This window comes from Furipterus horrens, unplaced genomic scaffold, assembly GCF_987537825.1.
Source record: "Furipterus horrens unplaced genomic scaffold, mFurHor1.1.pri manual_scaffold_1, whole genome shotgun sequence".
In the NCBI taxonomy this organism is placed as follows: Eukaryota; Metazoa; Chordata; class Mammalia; order Chiroptera; family Furipteridae; genus Furipterus; species Furipterus horrens.
Genome location: NW_028327171.1, coordinates 203,572,462 through 203,591,853, shown reverse-complemented (window position 1 = coordinate 203,591,853; position 19,392 = coordinate 203,572,462). Strand labels below are relative to the sequence as shown.

The window sequence follows — 19,392 nt, the reverse complement described above, 5'->3', positions numbered from 1 at the left end:
GCACATCTCTGCTCCCTTCTCCTCCACCAACTGTGAGTGACTCAGTCGGGAGAAGGGATGAGATGTATAGAAGGGACAGTTATGTTTGGTTTCCAGGGCTGTAAAATGCCTCTTTGGTCCATGCCCTGTAATGAACAGTATTTTTTATGTCAGCATATCCTGCTTACACAACTTTTTTAGTAGCCTCTTTATGATGTCTGCAATGCATGTGTAGATAAAGACACATAGGCAGGATCAGAGTGCAGAACAGTCTAGGAGCCAGGGATGATAAACTTCGAGTTCCACTCCTTTCTGCTCATTCGACTTCTGCAAGAAGCTGGAACATAAGCTTTAACATGAGTAACCCAGGAAGCTCAGATCTGAGGGAGAACCTCTTCGTGGCCATGAACTTGATCTGGTTTCTCCTGGCTTTTCTCCCTTAGGTCTTCATTTTCCTACTTGGCTGTTCTCCATGCTCAGAACTATGTCCCTGGTTCATTCCACTTTGATCCAATAATTCCTTACATTTTATTTCAGCCTAGATCTCAGAGAATATAGAGGTAGTTTTCTTAACTTAATAAAGGGTAGGTATCAGAAACCTGTAGCACATATTATACTTTCTTGTGAAACATTAGAAACATTACTGTTACAGCCAGGGACAAAATAAGAATACCCATTATCATCACTATCATTCAACATTGTATTGGATGTCCTAGCCAGTGCAATAGGACAAGAAAAGGAAATAAGAGTCAGAGTTGGTGAGTCCAATCAAGTTATCTTATGATCCTGATTCTGTGACTGGACTGATCTCAAATGTCTGTAGAGGTAGAGATTTCAATGCATGTTGTAAATAAGATGTGGATCTTATCCTTAAGGAGTCTAGAGTTTAGTAAGGGGAAAAAGGAACTGGAACTTTAAAATGAAGTCATTTGTAATAAGGGAGGCGTGGAGAAAGTTCTGTGGCAGTGAGGAAAAAGGAGATATCACTATCAGCTAGAGAGATTGGAAAAGCTCTGTGTTGAGTATGGGATTTAAACAGAGCCTTGGACAATGGGTAGGATTTTGAAAGTGAATGGGGTCATCGGAGAGAAAGGGTTTATAGTAAAGACAGAAGAGCACAGGAAATGTTTGAAGAATAGAGTCGATTGAGAGCCTGTAGGCTGTGTGAGAGAGTTAAGAACAGTCGCCTAGGCCCTAGCGCTGGTTGGTCATAAATACCAGACTAAGGAGCTTGAATCTTACATAGCGGCAATGTAGGAAGCTGCATTTTGGTCAGGAGGAGAATGCCATGATCAGAGATGTAGTTTAAGAAGATGAACCTGATGGGTCTGGGAAGGAAGGATGCAGAATGGGAGAGACTTAGGAGTTTGTTAGAGAGCTTAGGTATGGGGACTGGGTGAAGATGCTGACCATGGAAAGGAAGAAGATGAGATGGGTGCTAAGGATGCTGTGCTGCTAGTGGGAGTTCACAAATTGTTTGGATGAAGTGGGTGAGGGAGAGGGAGACATCGGAGGTGATTCTGAGGCTCCAGGAACAGAAATAGAATGATGGATCCGTGAATAAGCCAGGAGTTAGGCGGAAGAGCAAGTCTGGTGTAAGATGGAGACCTCAGGGTTAGATACGCTGAGTTTGAGCCTCCAGGTAGATATGTAAGGAAGACAGTTGAATATCCAGAATTTGAGTTTGAAAGAGTAGAAAAAGCTATAGATTTTGGAGCCATCCTCACAAAGGTGATGTGTAAAGCTTTGGGCGTGGGTATCTCTATGTCAGAAGGCATGGAAAGAGAAAAAGGTAGGGTAAAATGACCATCAGGGGAATGGAGACCGTACAGTGGATGGAGAGTGGATGTTCAGGGTGGTGAGAGGAGATGGGGACCGTGGGTCATCGCAGAAGTCAGGATAGTAAAGGGTTTCCAGGAGGAGGAGGAGTGAGGGGGCCAGCAGTGTCACTGTGGAGAGGTCATGAGGAGGAAGGTTGAGAACAAGGCATTGGGCTTGGCAGTTAGGTGGCCCCAGTGATTTTCAAAGGCATAGTTTCAGTAGAGCGCTGGCGATAGGAGCCAGACTAAGGGATTGAGGAGTGAGTGGAGAGGGAGTGCAGACAGCATGTCAACTACTCTTTTGAGTGGTTTCGTGATAAAAGGAGAGAAGGTGGTAACTGAAGAGGTCAGCAAGATATTGAGAACTTTATTTTAGAAATATAGGAATCCTAAAAATGTTTTTAGAGAAGAGAGGTTGAATATGGAGGGTAGAGGGAGAAGGAAAAGATTTAAGAGAGAGAATGAAATTGATAAAATAAGGACTCTAAGACAGTAAAAGGGGACAGGTTTAGGAGTCCAGGTGGATAATTTAGGCTCAATCAGGAGGTGAGGTGAGCTACCTCTTCAGGAAATAATAAAGGATAGATACAGATACAGGGAGATACTGGTGCTAAGGTTTGGGAACTTGAATTGAGAACCCTGTTTTTACATTTTATCATGGCAATAAGAGATGAGATCAAGGCCCATTCAATCTTTAGTTTGATATGAGCCCCTATGCTGTGCTATGTGCTAATCTAGGCTCTGGAAAAATGGTGGTAGACAAAGAATTAAAAATCTTTGCCTTCATGGTACAGTTGGACAATAAATATATAAGCAAATACATATATAATAAGTCAGATGGGTGATAAGTGTCATAGGGAGAAAGCAGTGAAGTGCCAGTGAGGGGTAGAGGGTTGGTGGGTGCTTGCACTTTACATAGGATGGGCAGGGACAGCTTCTCTGAGCAGTGAGGGAATGTACCAGGTGGAACAGCAAGTGCAAAGGCCCTGAGGCAGGAGTATATCTGTAGAGGGTGGTTAGGGGGACACAAAGTCAGAGAGGTAATGGTAATGGGGGCCAGCTTGCATGGGCCTTGTGGGTGATTGCAAAAACTTTGGCTTTGACTCAGTGTGGTGAGAGCGTTTGGAAGGATTTGGGCCAAAGAGTGACCTCATCTAACTTGTTCTAAAAGGATCAGTGTGGCCAGGATAGAAAGAGGAAGGCCAGTTAGGAGGCTGTTGATATTGATCCAGTTGGTATCTATGGTGATGGGAGAAGTACTCAGATTGTAGACATATTTTGAAGGTGGAACCATCAAGATTTATACAGACCAGAAATGGGGTATGAGAGGAAGAAAAGTCATGGTTTTTGACCTGAGCACCTAACAGATGGAGCTGCTTTTTACTGGGATGGGTACCAATGTAGGAGGAGCTTGCTTAGAGGGGATATCAAAAGTGAGATTTTGACCACGTTGTATTTGAGATGACCACGAAACATCCAAGATGCTGGGACATAGGAGTCAGGAGTTTCAGGGAGGAGAGGACAGAGCTTAGAAAGGTGACAGTAGTCTGTGTGGATGTCACGTGAGCACACGCAGAGGAGAGGTCCCAGGTGTGCGTCCTGGAGCCTCCCAGGACGAACCAGCAGAGACACTGGGATGAAGCCGCTTGTGAAATGTGGAGGGAAGCTCAAAGTGCATGGTTCCCAGGAAGCCAGACAAGGTGATATTGGTCACTGCGAGACCCCTGTGTGGGAAGGTGACTTGGAAGTCAGCGAGGGTGAGTAAAGGATGACAGCAGGTCCTTATGGTGCTTCTAGGCACTCATTTTAAGGACTTTTCAGTGTTGCTCAGCAGCTTTGGGCAGGAGCAGAAGTACAGGTGGCTCCCACAGAAGAGGATTTCGATGGTAGGTGTGATGGAAGAGCAGAGGGCTGAGCGAGGCTTGGATGCTAGGGCGCATGCCTCTTGGGCTCAGACGGGCGGGTTCACAGCTGAAGCCAGAGAGAGCCAGGTGATCCTGAGAGGAGAGAGGACCCAAGATGGGGCCATGCTGATGGTGAGGGGCAGGTGACATTTTGGGCAACAGGACTAGAATCTCCCAGTTCCACCCTGGGGTTAGAAATTAGAGGGACATGGTGTTCTGCTGGACAGTGGGAGGTCTCTCCAGCCTTTGGAGAAACAAGAACCTGGACCCACCCTCTCTTCTTGTCTGACAGCCTCCCCGCCTCCCTCCAGTGTGTGGCCAGATCCCCGACTCGACGGCATACCAACTAATCTTGATTTTCTCTTTGTTTTGTTTTGTTTTGTCTTGTTTAATGGCTCGTCCATTGCGTTTTTCATGTGTCCCATGTTCTTCTGTCCCCTGTGCCATGGGTGTGGTGCCTTCCTTGCCTGGTGTCATCCCTTCCCTTCCTGCTTGCCTCCCCTCCCTGCCGGCTCCCCCTGGGTGGTGTGGGCAGCGTACAATGCCAGACTGCAGGGCATTGGGCAAAGCATCTACCGGCACCCTCCTCTCCACCGGCTCCGATCTCCCTCCCTCTCTGGTTGGTTCCTCTCCTTTCCTTCCCTCCTTAATAACTCCTTGGCCCTCAGCTTTTAGTATCTCTCTCCCCCTCCTTCTTCATATGCTGTTTCTTCTCAACTTTTGTCTACTTTCTTCCTCTCTCCTTATTTTGCCATTTCCTCCTCACTCTTCTGTTCTCTTCTTCTCATCTTTCTCATATTCTTTAGCCCGTCTTTCCTTTACTTAGTGCCTGCCTTCCTTCTCCTTTCCCACTTCTCCCTCCTCCCTCCTTCTGCATGAGTGAGTGATCCCACTTCTGCATGGACACAGGCCTGATGCTTCTAGCCTTGGCCTTACCTGCTAGGAACAGGGTCAGGGTAACCAGACTAACTTTCAGATTCCCCGTGGACACACAGGCGTTTGCAGTGAGGGTGGTCAGCGAGGGATCAGGACTGCTCAGCTTTCCGGCCACCCTGGCCAGACCACCTGGGGTGGCGGGCCAGGACCTCAGCGGGAGCCAGGCTGTGCTATGCATAGGTCACTAGGCACAAGGCAAAGAATGGTGCACCAGCTCCTGCTGCTTTGGCCACCCTTGAGGACAGCACCTCCTGGGAATAGAGCCTCCGTGACCTCTTTCTGAATCTCTGATCCCTAGACCCATGGCCGAGAGTCAGAAGCCCTGGATACCATCCTGGGTCTTACTGTGACCACCTCTGTGACTCTGAGCAAGTCTCTTCATTACTCAGAGCTCCATTTCCCAATGCAAAAAATGGAGGGATCATAGCCCTGCCATGTATTTTCCATGGTGGCCTGATGTGGCCCACCATGGTGGACCCTTCATCAAGGACCACGTTGCTCTATTGGAGGGTAATGTAGTTCACTGCATCTACCCTGGTCTCTTGGACAAATGGGTCCCTAGGTTTATAGACCTAGGGACCAAGTCTCCTGATCTTTTCCTTGCTCCTTGGAGCCTGGAGGTGCAGGTCAGGGAGAAGATGGGGCTCAGGCTTGCCCCATGCCATGATCAGTTTTAGGAAAAGGCTTATTAGTGGACGGTGAAGCAGTTGACCCCCAATGGCAATATCTGGTATTTCCTGGACCCTCCTTCTCCCAGTCCATGGATAATGGGGAGATGGCTCTAGCAGAATGCCCCTGTTTGCCTCCTCTCCTCTCCTTCCATCTTTTTCTCGGCCCAGTGGTGGGGAGTGCAGTGTTCAACTGGGCCTGGGGTTTGGGGGCAGTTCTGGGGTGGTGGGCCTGTCCTGAGGGGAGCTGGCATGGCTTGCCCTGGGGCTGCTAGTGTGATCGCCGTGTGGCTTTCTGGTGCCCTGGCCCAGCAGGTGGCCTCCCGGATCCCCTCACTTTCGGAGCCCCAGGCATGCCGTCGGACACCTGCCCTACCACCTGGAGCTGAGGAATTCAGGCTTCTGGAAATTGGAAGGCTGGAAGGAAGAGCTGGGTCTGTGGGGTGGAAACGGCCAGGCTGGGGCTGTAGAGGAGGCCTGTGATGGAGCCTGACACCGTGGCGTTTTTCCACGGAACCCAGGGATGGTCGGGGCTGTGTGTGTGTATTGGTGGTGTTAGGGCTGCAGCCCCCAGAACTGTAGTGTGTGTGTGTGTGCGTGTGTGTGTGTGTTGGGTGTGTATGGGTATATGTGAGTGTGTGTGTGTGAGACTGTGTGAGCAAGTATGTGTGAGTGTGGGTGAGTGTGGGTGAGTGTGTGTGAGTGTGTTAGATGATGTGGATTTAGTGCCTCAGGTCCAGCCTGCTTTAGGGGGGAGCCTTGGAGCCAGTTGCTCCCCCAAACACAACACTGTCTGGGGAGCAGCGTGAGGACCCTGGGGAAATGGGGCTGTTCCGGCAACCTGTTCTTCAGGTCTGGCGGCTTGTGTAGGGACCCTGGGCTGAGGTGACCGCCATCCTGTAGGCGGTGGGGACAGCCCAGTGCCCGCGGTGTGTGAGCGGCTCTCAGAGGACGACAGAGCATGTTATTCTAAAGGACACTTGATTGCCGTGGGGCACCCCCCCCCCCATGCTGCTGGGCTACTTACCAGCTTTGCTGGGAAGGCCCCCCAGAGTCCCTCCACCGCCTGTCCCTCTTCTTCATGAGCTTCCTCTGGCTGTGCTGGGGGAGGGGCTGACTACAGAGCTTCTGAGGGTGACACTGGCCTCCTGCTGTTTCCGTTGGGTGAAGGCTGTGTGTGCACATATGTGTGCACGCATATATGTGTGTGGTGCCTGTGTGCATGTAGGGAGTGCAGCACATAGGGACAGTGGCTCTGGGACAGAGTGTGGGCGAGAGGCCGAGGAAGGCCTGGGGTCCAGTGTGGTGGAGGGGAGGAGGGCAGTGTGGGGAGTAGGCTTATTTTCATTATCGGTCTGTCTCCAGGACGTGAGGGAGGGGTGTTCTCTCCCTGACACTGGCTGTCAGCCTGTGTCCAGCCTGCCCGGCTTGGCTGAGGAACAATGGGGCTCTCTTCTCTCCCCTCCGCCCTGCTTCATCTCCCCTCCCGTAGGGAAAGACAAGAGAGAGGGAACATGGCTCTCCAAGCTCTGAGGGGCAGATCTGGGCCTGCCAAGGGGGACAACAGTGAGACACTGTGTTCAAAGAATGTGAGAGGCCCTGGCTGGTCACTGGTGCCATGGGCGCTCTGCGGGGGAGGGGCTGTCCCATGGGAGTGGAATGCGGGGTCTTCCCCCTTCTGCAGACTGGAGGCTCCCCTGTAGCGCCCCAGCTCTTTGGAGGTCATTCTGGCACTCCCCCTGCCTCTGAACAGAGCCTGCTCCCATGTGTCGGTCTGGTGGCCATGGAGAGACTTGAAGAGGTGAGACAGCTCTCAGGTGTCCTCCGAAGTTGGGAAGTCCCTCTCGCAGCCCAGCCAGCCCCACCTCCAGGCATGGCAGCCATCTGCGGCGCTGAGTGTGGAGGGTGTTCTGCACACACCGGGGAGAATGCGCTTTGTCCCTCTGCGAGATTCAGGGCCTCAAGTAGAAACAGACCCCCTTTCAAGGGTAGACATCAGATCCCATGCAGGGAAACTGGCCACCCCTCACCAAGACACAGGGGTCTGCCAGGAAGAGGCTGTGGGGCTGAGCCAGCCGGAACTCAAAACCAGCCCTAATGCATTTCTATTAACCTTGGGGCTGAACTTAGTTCCAAACCCCAAGAGCCTTTCCCGAATGGGCCTCCTTTGTCACAATTATTATTAGAAAATCAATGGCTATGCCTGTTTTTCTCTAATGTTTTTGCCAGGAATGAAACCAGCAGTAATTGTGGACCAAGCTGCCCAGGAGGGCTGAGGGGAAGGGGGCGTGGTGGGGGAGGGAGACGTGTGACTGAGGGCAGGGGCGCCCACAGGCATGGTGGGAGGTGCAGGCCACTTCTCTGAGGGCTTGGGGCCTGGGCTTGTGCTAGGGTCCCTGTGCGCTGCTCAAGACTTTTCAGAGACGCACCCCTACTTTCATGTGGCCCCTGGCAAGGACGATGCGACTCCCAACTTTCTGTTCTGAACATCAGGGTACTTCAAAGCGAGGAGCTTATTTGCTTTAAGTAAAACTGTTTGTGAGTCTGGTTTACAGTCCCCATTTGGGCTCCTTTCTCTCAGCTGAGATGGCAGGCAGGCTGCCTGTTAATAAATAGCTCCAAGTGGAGACTTGAAACACCGCTGGGTACCTTCTGCATTTGTAAAGGTGCATGCTCATCCGGCTGCTCTCCAGACCTCCAGATGGGGCCTCTAATTATGGGAGACTATGAGCGCATGTCTTGGAGTGTGTGTGTGTGTGTGTGTGTGTGCATGCGCGCGCATGTGTGTGTGCCTGTCCCTAGACTTGGCAGCCGGTAACCTACTATTCATGACAAGTAGGAAGGTTTCCCGGCATGTGCTTCTCATGGCAGCCCTGGTGACTGTGCCGGACGGGAGCTGGGAGGCCGCTGGTGGTGTGCAGATCTCTCTTGGGACCGTCTGAATGAGGGCGATTTGTGCTTGGAGGTACTGGCACCTTCCTGGGGGCCAGCAGAATATGTGTGTGTACATATGCGTGTATGTGTATGTGTCTGTGCATGTGTGCCATGGGACAGTGTTCCCAAGTGTGTTGGCATGAGGCTGGTGTGACCAGGGTATCAGTCCCACGTGACCTTTGGTAAGTCCTAGCATATTCCCTCACCGGACCGGCTCTTGGGTGGTGGTGAAGGCAGGGCTGAGAATCCCCTGGTACAAGATAATTAGGACTAGGAGCCTGCCCTCAAGCTGGGTCTTGGCCTCTGGGACCCTGGGGGTAAGTTTTCTAGGATTCTGGAGCCAGCTCAGCGAGGCAGCGGGTTCCGTGCCTCAGCCCAGCTGTGGGAAGAAATGTGGGAAGGAAGGAGGGTGGGGTTAACAACATCCCCAGGCCTGTGGAATGGAAGGAAGTACAGAAAAGCAGATGGAACACATGATTCCAGCACTTTGCCTGCTGTTCTGCTGGGAGGGGCAGGGTGGGAAGCTGGACCATCTTTGGGGCAAGAAAAGGAGTGGGTTGCTAAGGGCTGGCGTAAGGGAAGTTGGTAAGAGGTTTCAGAGGTGCACTGGATAAAGTGGGGGAACCCCAGAGAAGGGCAGCTATATTGCAGGGGCCAGTTGGGGCTGGGGACTTTATAACAAAACTTAGTCATTTCTTTGTTCCTTCTTGGGAGCACCATTTGCAAGATGATGCATGATTCGCTCTTTCCAAAAGTCCTTCCCCACGGGCCTGATGTTGCTCGTTGGTTGATCAGTCGCCTTGGAGACTGTCTCTCCTCCCTCCACCTTCCGTCATTTGCCTGGAAGCTCTGGCCCTCTGCCTCCAGGCCTTGGAAGGAGTTGACATCTGTTTCTTGTATCAGTCCTTTGTGCTCTGGGCCCCAACCCTGTGCAGAGTAGGAAGGCTAGCCCAACCTCAGCAGGTCCCCCACCCTGCAGAGAAACCCAGAGTGTGGGCAGAGGGCGGCCCGGGGAGGTGCAGAGGGGAGACAGGCCCAGCTCCAGCATGGCCCCTGAGCTTGCACTGTCTTCTCTGGGGGAATTAGGCCCAATGGATCCTTTGTCGGGCCATATGCTCACTGCCCTGCCATTCCTCCCAGGGGTGCAGGCTCGGGAGAAGCAGCCTGCAGAGCCCCCCGCCCCTCTCCGGAGGCGGGCGGCCAGTGATGGACAGTACGAGAACCAGTCTCCAGAACCCTCATCTCCCCGGAGCCCCGGGGTTCGCTCCCCTGTCCAGTGCGTGTCCCCAGAGCTGGCTCTCACCATCGCTCTCAATCCTGGAGGGCGTCCCAAAGAGGTGAGTCCCCGGGCCACATTCTGGGGCCACAGAAGGTAGCAGAGCCTATCTGAATGCAACTGGGTGGCACTGACCTGTCTGTAAACCCTGTAATTTTTCCTCTCTGCATCCTCACCTAGGGCTTTGGCATGTGGAATGTGGAGCTCATTTCCTTCCCTGAGTTGCTTTTATGTCCTCACATCTGCCATTAACATTGAGATTGAGTTCCCTTCTTGACTCCTAAAAAGTGCCCCTGAGCAGGGTGGTAAGGATCCTGGGTATGACATAGGGGGCCACGGTCTGTAAACTTCAAACTGGATATATAGTCTGACAAAGCATTTTTGAGCCTTTTCTAGATGTAAGATTTTCTCCGAAGGTCTAATTTCAGTGCCAAAAATATTTGCATTTCTGAGACATTTCAGTGGTTTGAGGCAGTAGGTCTTAAACTTCAGCATGCATAACAATCACCGGGAGTTTGTTAAAACGTAGATTCCCAAATCCACCTCCAGAGATTCCAGCATGTTAGCTCTGGGATGGGCCCAGGAATCTGCATTCTAAACATGCACTCCAGAACATTCTGATGTGGGTAGTCCATGTCCCACAAAACCCAGGCCGAGTCATTCTTGACACGAATGACTTTTGGACATCTTTTCTCCTCTGTCTGCTGCCAGGACCTGAGTCCCCTGGCCCTGGGCCCTTGTCTTTGGCCCTGTTCTGAAACCATTTCCAAGGCAGGTGCTCCTGAATGCTGCCTATGCCTTACAAATGGCCTTGCAAAATAGCTACTTTCCATTCTCTTGGCTACAAGGAGTTGCTGGGGCCATGAATGGGCAGCATTTGCCTCTGACCTCTGTGTTCACCTGGGCAGGGGTGGGTGGTCAGGCCGGTGAGAGGCTTTGTGGGCTGGTTAGTGGGAAATGCCTTCTTCTCAAAATCATGGCATCAGTGTGCCCCCTTTTCCTCTTGCAGCCCCATCTGCACAGCTACAAGGAGGCCTTCGAGGAGATGGAAGGAACGTCTCCGACTAGCCCGCTGCCCAGTGGGGGTAAGAGCTCCCCTCTAAGCCTGTCTTCCTTGGGTCCCTCAGGCCCCTTTCTCAAACCCCTGCCTGTGTAAGCACCCCGGGTTTGGGGTGGGAGGTGGTGGCAAAGTTGGGCAGAGCCACAGTCTGTCTGTAGTTATCCTATGGCTCATTTCACTTTGCCTTCCACCCTCCACTTCTCCTCTGTTGTCCACACCCCCAAATCTAAGGATGCAGCAGCAAAGTCTAAGGATCCCACTGAGTGACTGTGGGGTCCCTGGGCTCCCGTGGTGTGGAGTTTTCCTAGTTGTTCAGAGCCTTTGCATCCTGTGTACAAAACACCTTCTACCCTAAAGTGACTCTTGGTGACTTGCTTGTGTGTCTCTGAGACACTCCTTGACTTGCTTCTGATGCATCCAGACACCTCCTTTAGTTTCTGTCAAGGAAAGAAAGGCCCAGCATGCTCAGGTTGACAGTCCCCATGTCACCCACCCTTGGCCTTCAGGCAGGAGCATTTAGTCTGTACCCCTAATACACTTACTGGAGAGGCATAGGTATTTCCACCCAACGAGAAGACCCAGATGAGCACAGGAGTGGGACAGTGTTCCTTCTTATGGTAGAAGAGACATGCAGAGGAGCTTGGAGAAGCCGTGAAGGGCCAATATCAGGTGGCGGAGGACTCAGGGTCTCTATGAGAGACCTGGGTCGGCAGAGGAGGGAGAGACTGGTGCTGCTCTGGGATTGGGTTGGCTGGGCCAGGCCCAGACTATCTATGCATTTGCCCCAGTGAGAGGGGAGGAGTGTGAGGAGGAGAACTGGAGCTGGCTGTGCATTCTCCTGGGAGCTGGCTGTTCTGGGGAAGGCAGAATGTGGCACTGGAACCCAGCCTTTGGATTGGCTGCCATGTTGGGCATGCAGGAGGCTGATGTGACTGGAAGCCATGGCTCTCTCTAGAGCTGTGGTGTCCAATGGAAATATAACATGAGCTATGTGTGTTATTCAAAACTTTTAATAGCCACATTAAAAAAAATAACAGGAAACTGGAGAAATTAAATTTAATGATCCTTTTTTAATTTAACCCAAAATATCCAAAATATTATTTCAATAAGTTAGTCAATATAAAAATATTAATGAGATATTTTTCAGTTTTTTAAAAAATGTGGAATAAAATTGGGGAGACTAATTGTAATAATAGGTTTTATTTAACCCCAAAGATCTAAAATATAATTTCAACATGTAACAATATATTGAGATATTTTGTGTTCTTATATCACACCAAATCTTTGACATCCATGTGTGTTACGGCTCTTAGTTAGGAATGGCCACATTGCAGGTTCTCAGTAGCCCTGTGTGGCTGGTGGCTACCACACTGGATAATGCAAGCCCCGGAAAATCTGCTCAAGAGATAGCTCTGTGGCCTTTTACGACTCCATGGAATCTCTCTCCCTAGTCTTATCCTTCACCTTCACACCTACTCTGATTCCCTGTCGGTCCGAACAGCCAAGATGTTGGCTGTCACCCTGTTTGGGACAGAAGCCATGTAGGCTGAGCTTGGGTTGGCTTTTGCTGCTTGTTCCTGCTCCCATTCTTCTCTTTCTTTCCTTGCTCAGCCCTGAGTGCCCTGGGAGATGGGGGGAAAATAAGTCAGAGGTTTCATCCATGCACAGGGCTGGGAGAGAGGACAGAGGCGGAGAAATGTGAGGAATTCTCCCGGAAGCAAAAGCCTTGTCTGGCTTTAGGGCCACCCACTCGTTGGCCTCAGAGAAGGGACAGATCCTGGGAACTGGGGGCAAGAGCAAATAGGGAGCTGGAAATGTGTGAGGGGAACCAAGAGAAACCTCCCACACTTGGGGGCTGTAGAGCCTTTGTGGTCATTCCATGGGCCGTGGCCTCTGAAGCTGGGCTCATTCTTCCATAATTAATTACATTGAAATTCATTTGTGTGACAGACATTAAAAAGTGCTTAATAAGTGCTCATTGCAAGATTTCTGTGTGTGTGTGTGTGTGTGTGTGTGTGTGTGTATAAATGGAGAGGGAGAGACAGACCTAGACCTACCTGGTGCCTGGATATGTGTTTGTAGATGGCTGTCCCCTCTGCTGTATTTGTCTGTTGGGCATCTAAGGACAGTGAGGTGGGTATGCAGGAGTGGGCTACCCACTGGACCCTTGTGATGTCTCACTATTCTCACAGACACCTACGTACACACCTGCATACACAAATAAGTGATATAGGTTACTTGCATTGAGAGGTTGTATTTTTAGTTAGTTTCCTGTAGGTCTCACTGTCTTTTGGGGAAGGGAGTTAGGGCCAGGGAGGGTCCCAGAGCAGCTGTGTCGGGGTCCTGGACAACTGAGGGTCACAGCTAGTCTGTTGAGGCTGTTGGTGTGGGGCAGACAGCCTCGGGCTCTGGTGGATCTGTTTGGCTACGTGTCCTCAGAGCCCAAGGCCCCTGCAGGCTCCTGATGGCCGCGATAGGAGACACAGAGCTCATTTTTTGTACTTCTCCTTGGAGCTGTGTTAGGATATGTGGCAGCTGCCATTGAGAAATCTCGTGACTGGGCATAACAATCTCCCTGTGGATCAGTTCAGAGTTTGGCCTCTTCCTTGGCTGGTGGGACAAAGCGTGACAGCCCTTTCTGACCTTATGTGTTACGTGACACTTCTAACCTGGACAGGTGGCTTGGGAGGGACCTGTGGTTTTTGTAGGGGGTTGGTTCTCTTGCCCAAGGATTGTGGAGACTGAGCTTCTTCCTTTTCTAGAACACTGAGGTTTGCGGGGTATCGAAAGCCCCATGCTGAGAAATTCTCTCTTGCTGGGGTTTGCAAGGGATGAAACCTTTGGCTGCAGGCTGGTCGGGGCTCTCAGGGTGGGCCTGATTCCGCGGGTGCTCCCTTCTTCTGCATCTGCCCTTTACAGGATGTGCCCTCTGGATGCCCCATTTTCTTTTTTCTCCTCTCGGTCCTTCTGAGTGCCTGCTTTAGAAAGACTGTATGTGTTGGGTGGAGGGGGAGAGGAAGAAGGGAGAGGGAATAATAGAGAAGAAAATCAGAGAGAGACAAAAAGACCCCTGCGTGAATGTTGTAAAGCATGGCATGTACAGGGACTGTAGTGAAGAAACTAAAGGATTTTCTCAAGGTTGAGGGGCAGGGCCAGAACAAGAACACCACATCCTGACTCACTTTACTCTTTAAACCACGGAGAAACATGCAGACGGGACAGGGCAGTGGAGCTGCAGCAGCACTCCTGGGCTGGGGCTGGTTCCTCTGTCCCCTCTCCGGAGGCCCACCCCTCCCCAACGAGCCCTCACTTATGGGTACCCTCCCTCCCGCCCCTCCCTCTCCCCTGTACCTCCTCCACATCCCCTGAGATTTACTCGCCATGTCTCCCCTCTTCTGTCCTGCCCAGTGCGCTCCCCTCCAGGTCTGGCCAAGACACCCCTCTCTGCTCTGGGCCTGAAACCGCACAACCCAGCAGATATCCTGTTGCACCCCACGGGCGGTGAGTGACGCTGGCTGGAAGGGAGGCAGTGGGGGAGGCTAGAGGGAAGAGTGGGGGGTCGGAGGACCCCTGTGGACCTGGGCAGAACCCAGAAGTGGTGGGTTCTCCAGACCTTCCTGGAAACAAGATGGCAGCTTGGGTTTGTGCCCAAGCGGAGGTCGGGGGTTGAGGGGCATAGATCCCTTTGCAGCCTTCCTGCCCAGTGACTTATGGGGTCAATGCCACTCTCGGCGTCCTCTGACTTGGGGATTTGGAGGCCTGGCCTCAGCTTTTTTACAGTTGGTCAGCTCTCGGCCAGAAGCCAGGCACCCCTGTGCCCAGTGTTCAGATACTTGTGTGTGCATACACATGCACACACGTGCAGACACGCCCCCACACGCTCATACCCCAGGTTCACACCTCTCACTTCCTCATCACATTTCCAAGCTCCTCTCCTTCCTTGGGGGAAGGAGAAATTGGGGGCTCCTGGGCCCTTAGTGGCCATTTCGAACAGGCTGAGTGCAGAAACTTGTTCCCTAGACTCTGGTTTTAGGGCTAGGCTGGGACTCTGGGGTCCAACTTGGCTTCTTTCCCTTAGTCGCCAGAAGACTGATCCTGCCAGGTAGGAACACAATGGCACGCATGTGTGACCCACACGGACACACGGCCGGGCACAGCCTCCCACTCAGGAGGTGTCTGCATGACCAGGGACACTGACTCACCAGGAGAATAAGGAGGTGGGGGGCTGCCTGTCAGTGGGCCAGCACGCTCCTGCTTGCGACACAGCCCAGGAAAGCCCTGGGGCAGGGACTGTGACAGGGACAGGCACGTCTTGGATTTGGAGCCATGGTGGCTGGGCCTGCAGCTCCTGAGAGCCCGGCCCTCTTTAAACCATGTGCCTGGCCAGCCTGCCTCGCTGCCCTGGCCCCCGGGTCCTGTCACTGAACCTTACCCCTCTCCTGGGGACACTTCTGTGAAGAGTCACCTCTGCTTTCCCACCTCCCTTTTCTCAGCAAATCCTCTCTCAAGAAATAATCTGTTAATTGATCTCTCTTTCCTTTTTGCTCTCTCTCTCCTTTTCATCACCTGCCTCTCTTTCCTCCCCACCTCTCTTCTCATCTTCCCTCAGAGGAGGATGAGGAGAAGGAGGTGGCACAGCTGTCTGAAGGTAAGTACTGGCTTGCCGTGTGGCGTTTCCCGCTGTCTGGGTCGGGGAATGGCTTTTCACATAAAGCATGATCATTGCAGGGGTGGGGGGAGGGTGCAGCTCTCAAGCGACCAGGCACATAGCCTCCTGGTCTCTATCCCCTGGTGCTGATCTGTCACCCTGGAAGCCACCTGAGTCCTGACCGAGGAGTTCATAGTGCAGATTCAGGCATAGCCAGTGTCCAGGGGCAGTGTGATGCCACCTTGCTGACAAAACACCCCTCCTGTCGCTGCTACCCTGGTGGCACCTCTGCCAGCCTGCCTGGGGTGCAGCCCGCCCCTTCAGAGGGCAAGGGGACTCACACAGAGGACAGGGACTCATTATTCCATTTCCTGGGTGTGCTCCACATGCAGAGCCCAAGAGCAGGGGTTCTCAATCTTTGCACTGCTGACATTTGGGCCTGGACAAGTCTCTGGTGTAGGGGCTGCCCTGTGCATTGTCAGATGTTGAGAGGCATCTCTGGTCTCCGCCTGCTACATGCCAGTAGCACCCACCTGCTCATGACAATTGAAATGTCTCCAACATTGCAAAAGTCCCCTGGGGGGTAGTCATCTTCGTCAGAACCACTGTCTTAGAGCTATGAGTTGACCTCTTGAAGCTCTTGCCTAGTTTCTTATCAACACAGATGGTAGGAGGTCTGTTTTTCTGGAATTTCAATGTCTTCGGAAAAGCTACAGACCTATCCCTATGCATGTGGACACCGTGCACATTAATTTTGACAGTTTCAAGGAGTCAGCATGTCTGGGTCTCAGCGTAAGTCCTAATTTAGGTGAACTCCACGTTGGTCACAGGAAAGCAGAACAGAGATGCCATCTGGTTGAAAGACTTTAACTTATTAGGAACAGAGTTCAAATGATGTTTCAGCAGCAGGTGAAACAAAGGGGGCACTGGCCTGGGTGGCCTGGGTGTGGTTTTGTGGCATCCGGTGTGGTTCAGGCCATCTCTCCTAGGAGGGCTTGGATGAGGTGGGTGTCGAAGCCCCTTCCAGCTCTGCCCTGTTATACGCTCTGACTTTCCACCTGGACCCCAGGTCTGTGTGGTTTGGACTTCTCACCTGGATCCTAGGTCTGTGTGGCCTGGTTTCTGAAAGACTCCATCTGGTTTTCTTAAGCCTACTTCCTCTTTCCTTTGTACTTACCGCTTGGATAGTCTGCCCCCAAAGCGGGCATGGGGTGTCCCACTCTGAATCTGCCATCCTCCGGGCAAGATGGCTGGAGCATCCATAATGCTTTGCCCGCATCCAGCCAGAGTTCAGGCAGCCCTAACAGGCTGCCTGGGGGTTGAAGAACAAGGTATCCCCAGCAACTGATCCCAGAACCGGGGGTGAGTGGCAGCTTGCTCCTGGCTGCTGGTTCCCGACAGGGCGGGGAAGCTGGGACAGGAGACTAGAATAAGCTGGGGCCCGGGGCAAGCATTCGTGTGTTTCCGATGCCCACCTACACCCTCCTTGTGGTTGCTGACTTCAACAGACTGGTGGGACCTCAAACGCTCTCCAGTGGGAAGGTCTGAGGTAGATCATCCCACAGGCTGACAGGCCCTGGCTGTTTCCCACATGGGGGTGACACCTCAGAAGAGTGAGCATCCACAGCCAAAGCTGAGACCTGCCCATCATACACACGCACGTCTCTCAGTCTGCAAGGCCCCGAGTCCTCCTACCTGCCTGCATCTGTCCTTCAGCCAGACTTGGAGGGAAGGTTCTTAGGGATCCGCTCTGCCATGCCCATCATTTTCACAGCTGTGATGCTAAGGTCTTGTTTGTGGCGTAAGGGGGGCAGTGCATCTGCCGAAGGTCACAGGGGGCAGCGGGGCTGAGAGTGGAATTATCTCCTGTCTCCTAGACAAGTGGCTAGTTCAAAGCCTCCTCCTGCATCCAGGTATCATGCCCTGGGGTTCCAGCGTGGGGGTTGGAATTGCTGTCGTGGCTTGGGGAATAGGGCGCGTCACGGGCAGGGAGCTAGGCTATGGGCAGCTGGTTGCATTTTCCCTGTTAGACTAAAGCACATTCTTTGCTGACCCTCTGATGCTCTGCTTGCTTTCTCTACTGACACTTTGATGGCAAATTAAAAAAAAAAAAAAAAAATTGCCTGTGAGGAAAAATGGTCCGAGGCAGAATTCCTCAGCCAGGGGAAAAGAAGACTTTAGGGGACTCGGCTCTGTTCGATGCACCATGCTAAATGCTTTATATTAATTTATTCTGTCAGTCATGGATTCATTTGGTCAATACATATTTTGCGTGCCTACTATGTGACAGGCACTGTGCCAGCCTCTGGGGATGCCATGATAAGCAAGTCCATGGTTTCCAATCTCATGGAGCATGAACAGGAGCAAGAATTAAATGATCACTCAGAATTACATGTTGAGATAAGTGCTCTGAAGGGAAAGGATGCAGTTTTATGAGACCTTACAGCAAAGACCCTGACCTTACTATAGAAGTGAGATGTGGGAGTGAGTGACATTAACTTGGTGGAACTGGAATGGGAGGAGAGCATTCCACACAGAGGAAAGGGCATGTGCAAAGGTCCTGGGGTGGGAGTCGACAGCATGTCTTTTTTTTCTTTCTTTCTAGGAACTGCAGAGTCAGTGAGGCCAAGAGCAAGGGGGAAGCTGGAGGCTAGAACAAGGGAACCAAGGGGGAGTGTGGTACAGAGTGAGGTTCAAAAGGCAGGGACAGGACCATATGGGGTCATTGTCTCATCTTGTCTGATAATCACAGAAGCCCTGGGAAGAAGGTGCCAGGAACCCTATTTCACAGATGAGGAGATGATGCTAGGGATGTTAAATGACTTGTTTAGGCCCACACAGTCATCAGGGGCACAGCTGAGATGCTACACTGGATCGGCACGTGGAGGCTGCCCCTTTCCATGTCAGTGCACTGGGCATACCTCTGAACATAAACGGTGACTTCTGTGAACCTGGGTCCTGGGTCCTCTTCTCCACAAAGGAAGGAGAGGAATAAAGCATGTGAGGCCAACATCAAGAATACCTGCCCAGTGATGCAGGGAGGAACAGGAACAGGGATGTTCAGGTTGGGTTCCGCTTGTCCGGAGGACTAGATGGGACCGATCTGACAGAAAGGAAGACATACCAGACTAGAAATGATCCCTCCTTAGATTCTTCCTGCTTTAAGATCCTTGGTGAGGGGTGTACTATGGCATCTGGGATTTCAGAGCAGGCTGTGCCATGTAGATTTACTGAGCCCCTACTAGGTTCCAGGCTCTGTCCTGGGCACTGAAGGTATAAAGATGAGTGAGATAGCCTGGTGAGGACAGAGATGTCAGGAGACCTCCCAGCATGAGGTAGAATGCTGAGCAGGGAGGGGCAGGGTGCAGTGGGAGCTCAGAGGAGGGGCATGTGGCCCAATATGAAAGGTATGGCATTTTGACTTTTGAGCTCTTGGATTGGCACTCGGGGGTCTCTTTACTTCTTCCCTCTCCTCCACCCACATGTTTTCATTTCCTTGGAGTGGGTGGACCCCTTCTCTCCAGTCAAAGAGCCTCTTCTGGGAGGCAGAAAAGGCACATTAGGGTGTGGGTGAAGAGGTGATAGTGCCCCAGCCTGGCAGGCCCAAGACTCTCGGGCCTCCAGCTGCTGTCAGCCACCATCAGCCACTTGGAATGGGTTTGGGCTCCTGGAATGTTCTACATGAAGCACCCTCCCTGGCCCCACCTCTCTCCCCCTGCCCAACCCTGTTGCCTCTGGGTGCAGCTGCTCCAGGATTGGAGGAGAGGAGGGAAACAGCAGGAGAGAGGGTGGAGGGAGGCAGCCGCAGGCCGCTGGGGCATAGACAGGCAGCACACGGGGCTGCTCGTAAACAGCTAATTGGAATCAGCAAGAAAGAATTAGAAGGAACTTTCCCATCTCTTATCACTTGATCCTGGCTGGGCAGGTGGGTATTCTCATTCCCATTTTACAGATGAGGAAACTGAGTCCCAGAAAGGTTGCATAGCCTGTTCCAGGTGCGCCATCGAGCAAGTGAAAGAAGGGGAGCCCACAAGTTGTACATTGTACTGAGGTAGGGGGAGGGAGAGGAATAGACAGGAAAAGGAGGCATTTTCAAAATAACAACCTGAGTCTGAAAACTTGGGAAAACTGAGTTTCTGGCCCAAAAGCTCGGTTTTGAACAGTTCT

General features: G+C 52.1%; 1 protein-coding gene across 11 annotated transcripts in view; it reads left to right on the top strand.

The window, feature by feature from the left end:
* TNS1 (tensin 1) overlaps positions 1 to 19,392 on the top strand; it is a 215,614-nt gene that overhangs the window by 174,178 nt on the left and 22,044 nt on the right. For 3 of the 11 annotated variants that reach the window (XM_090283637.1, XM_090283552.1, XM_090283620.1), the window contains 6 exons: positions 4,239 to 4,322; positions 9,382 to 9,578; positions 10,527 to 10,602; positions 13,986 to 14,078; positions 14,656 to 14,679; positions 15,187 to 15,225. In XM_090283637.1, the coding sequence (XP_090139763.1) occupies positions 4,239 to 4,322; positions 9,382 to 9,578; positions 10,527 to 10,602; positions 13,986 to 14,078; positions 14,656 to 14,679; positions 15,187 to 15,225 (513 nt within the window). The remainder of the gene's footprint in view (positions 1 to 4,238; positions 4,323 to 9,381; positions 9,579 to 10,526; positions 10,603 to 13,985; positions 14,079 to 14,655; positions 14,680 to 15,186; positions 15,226 to 19,392) is intronic. The other 8 variants (XM_090283587.1, XM_090283561.1, XM_090283568.1 and 5 more) reach the window with 8 other exon arrangements.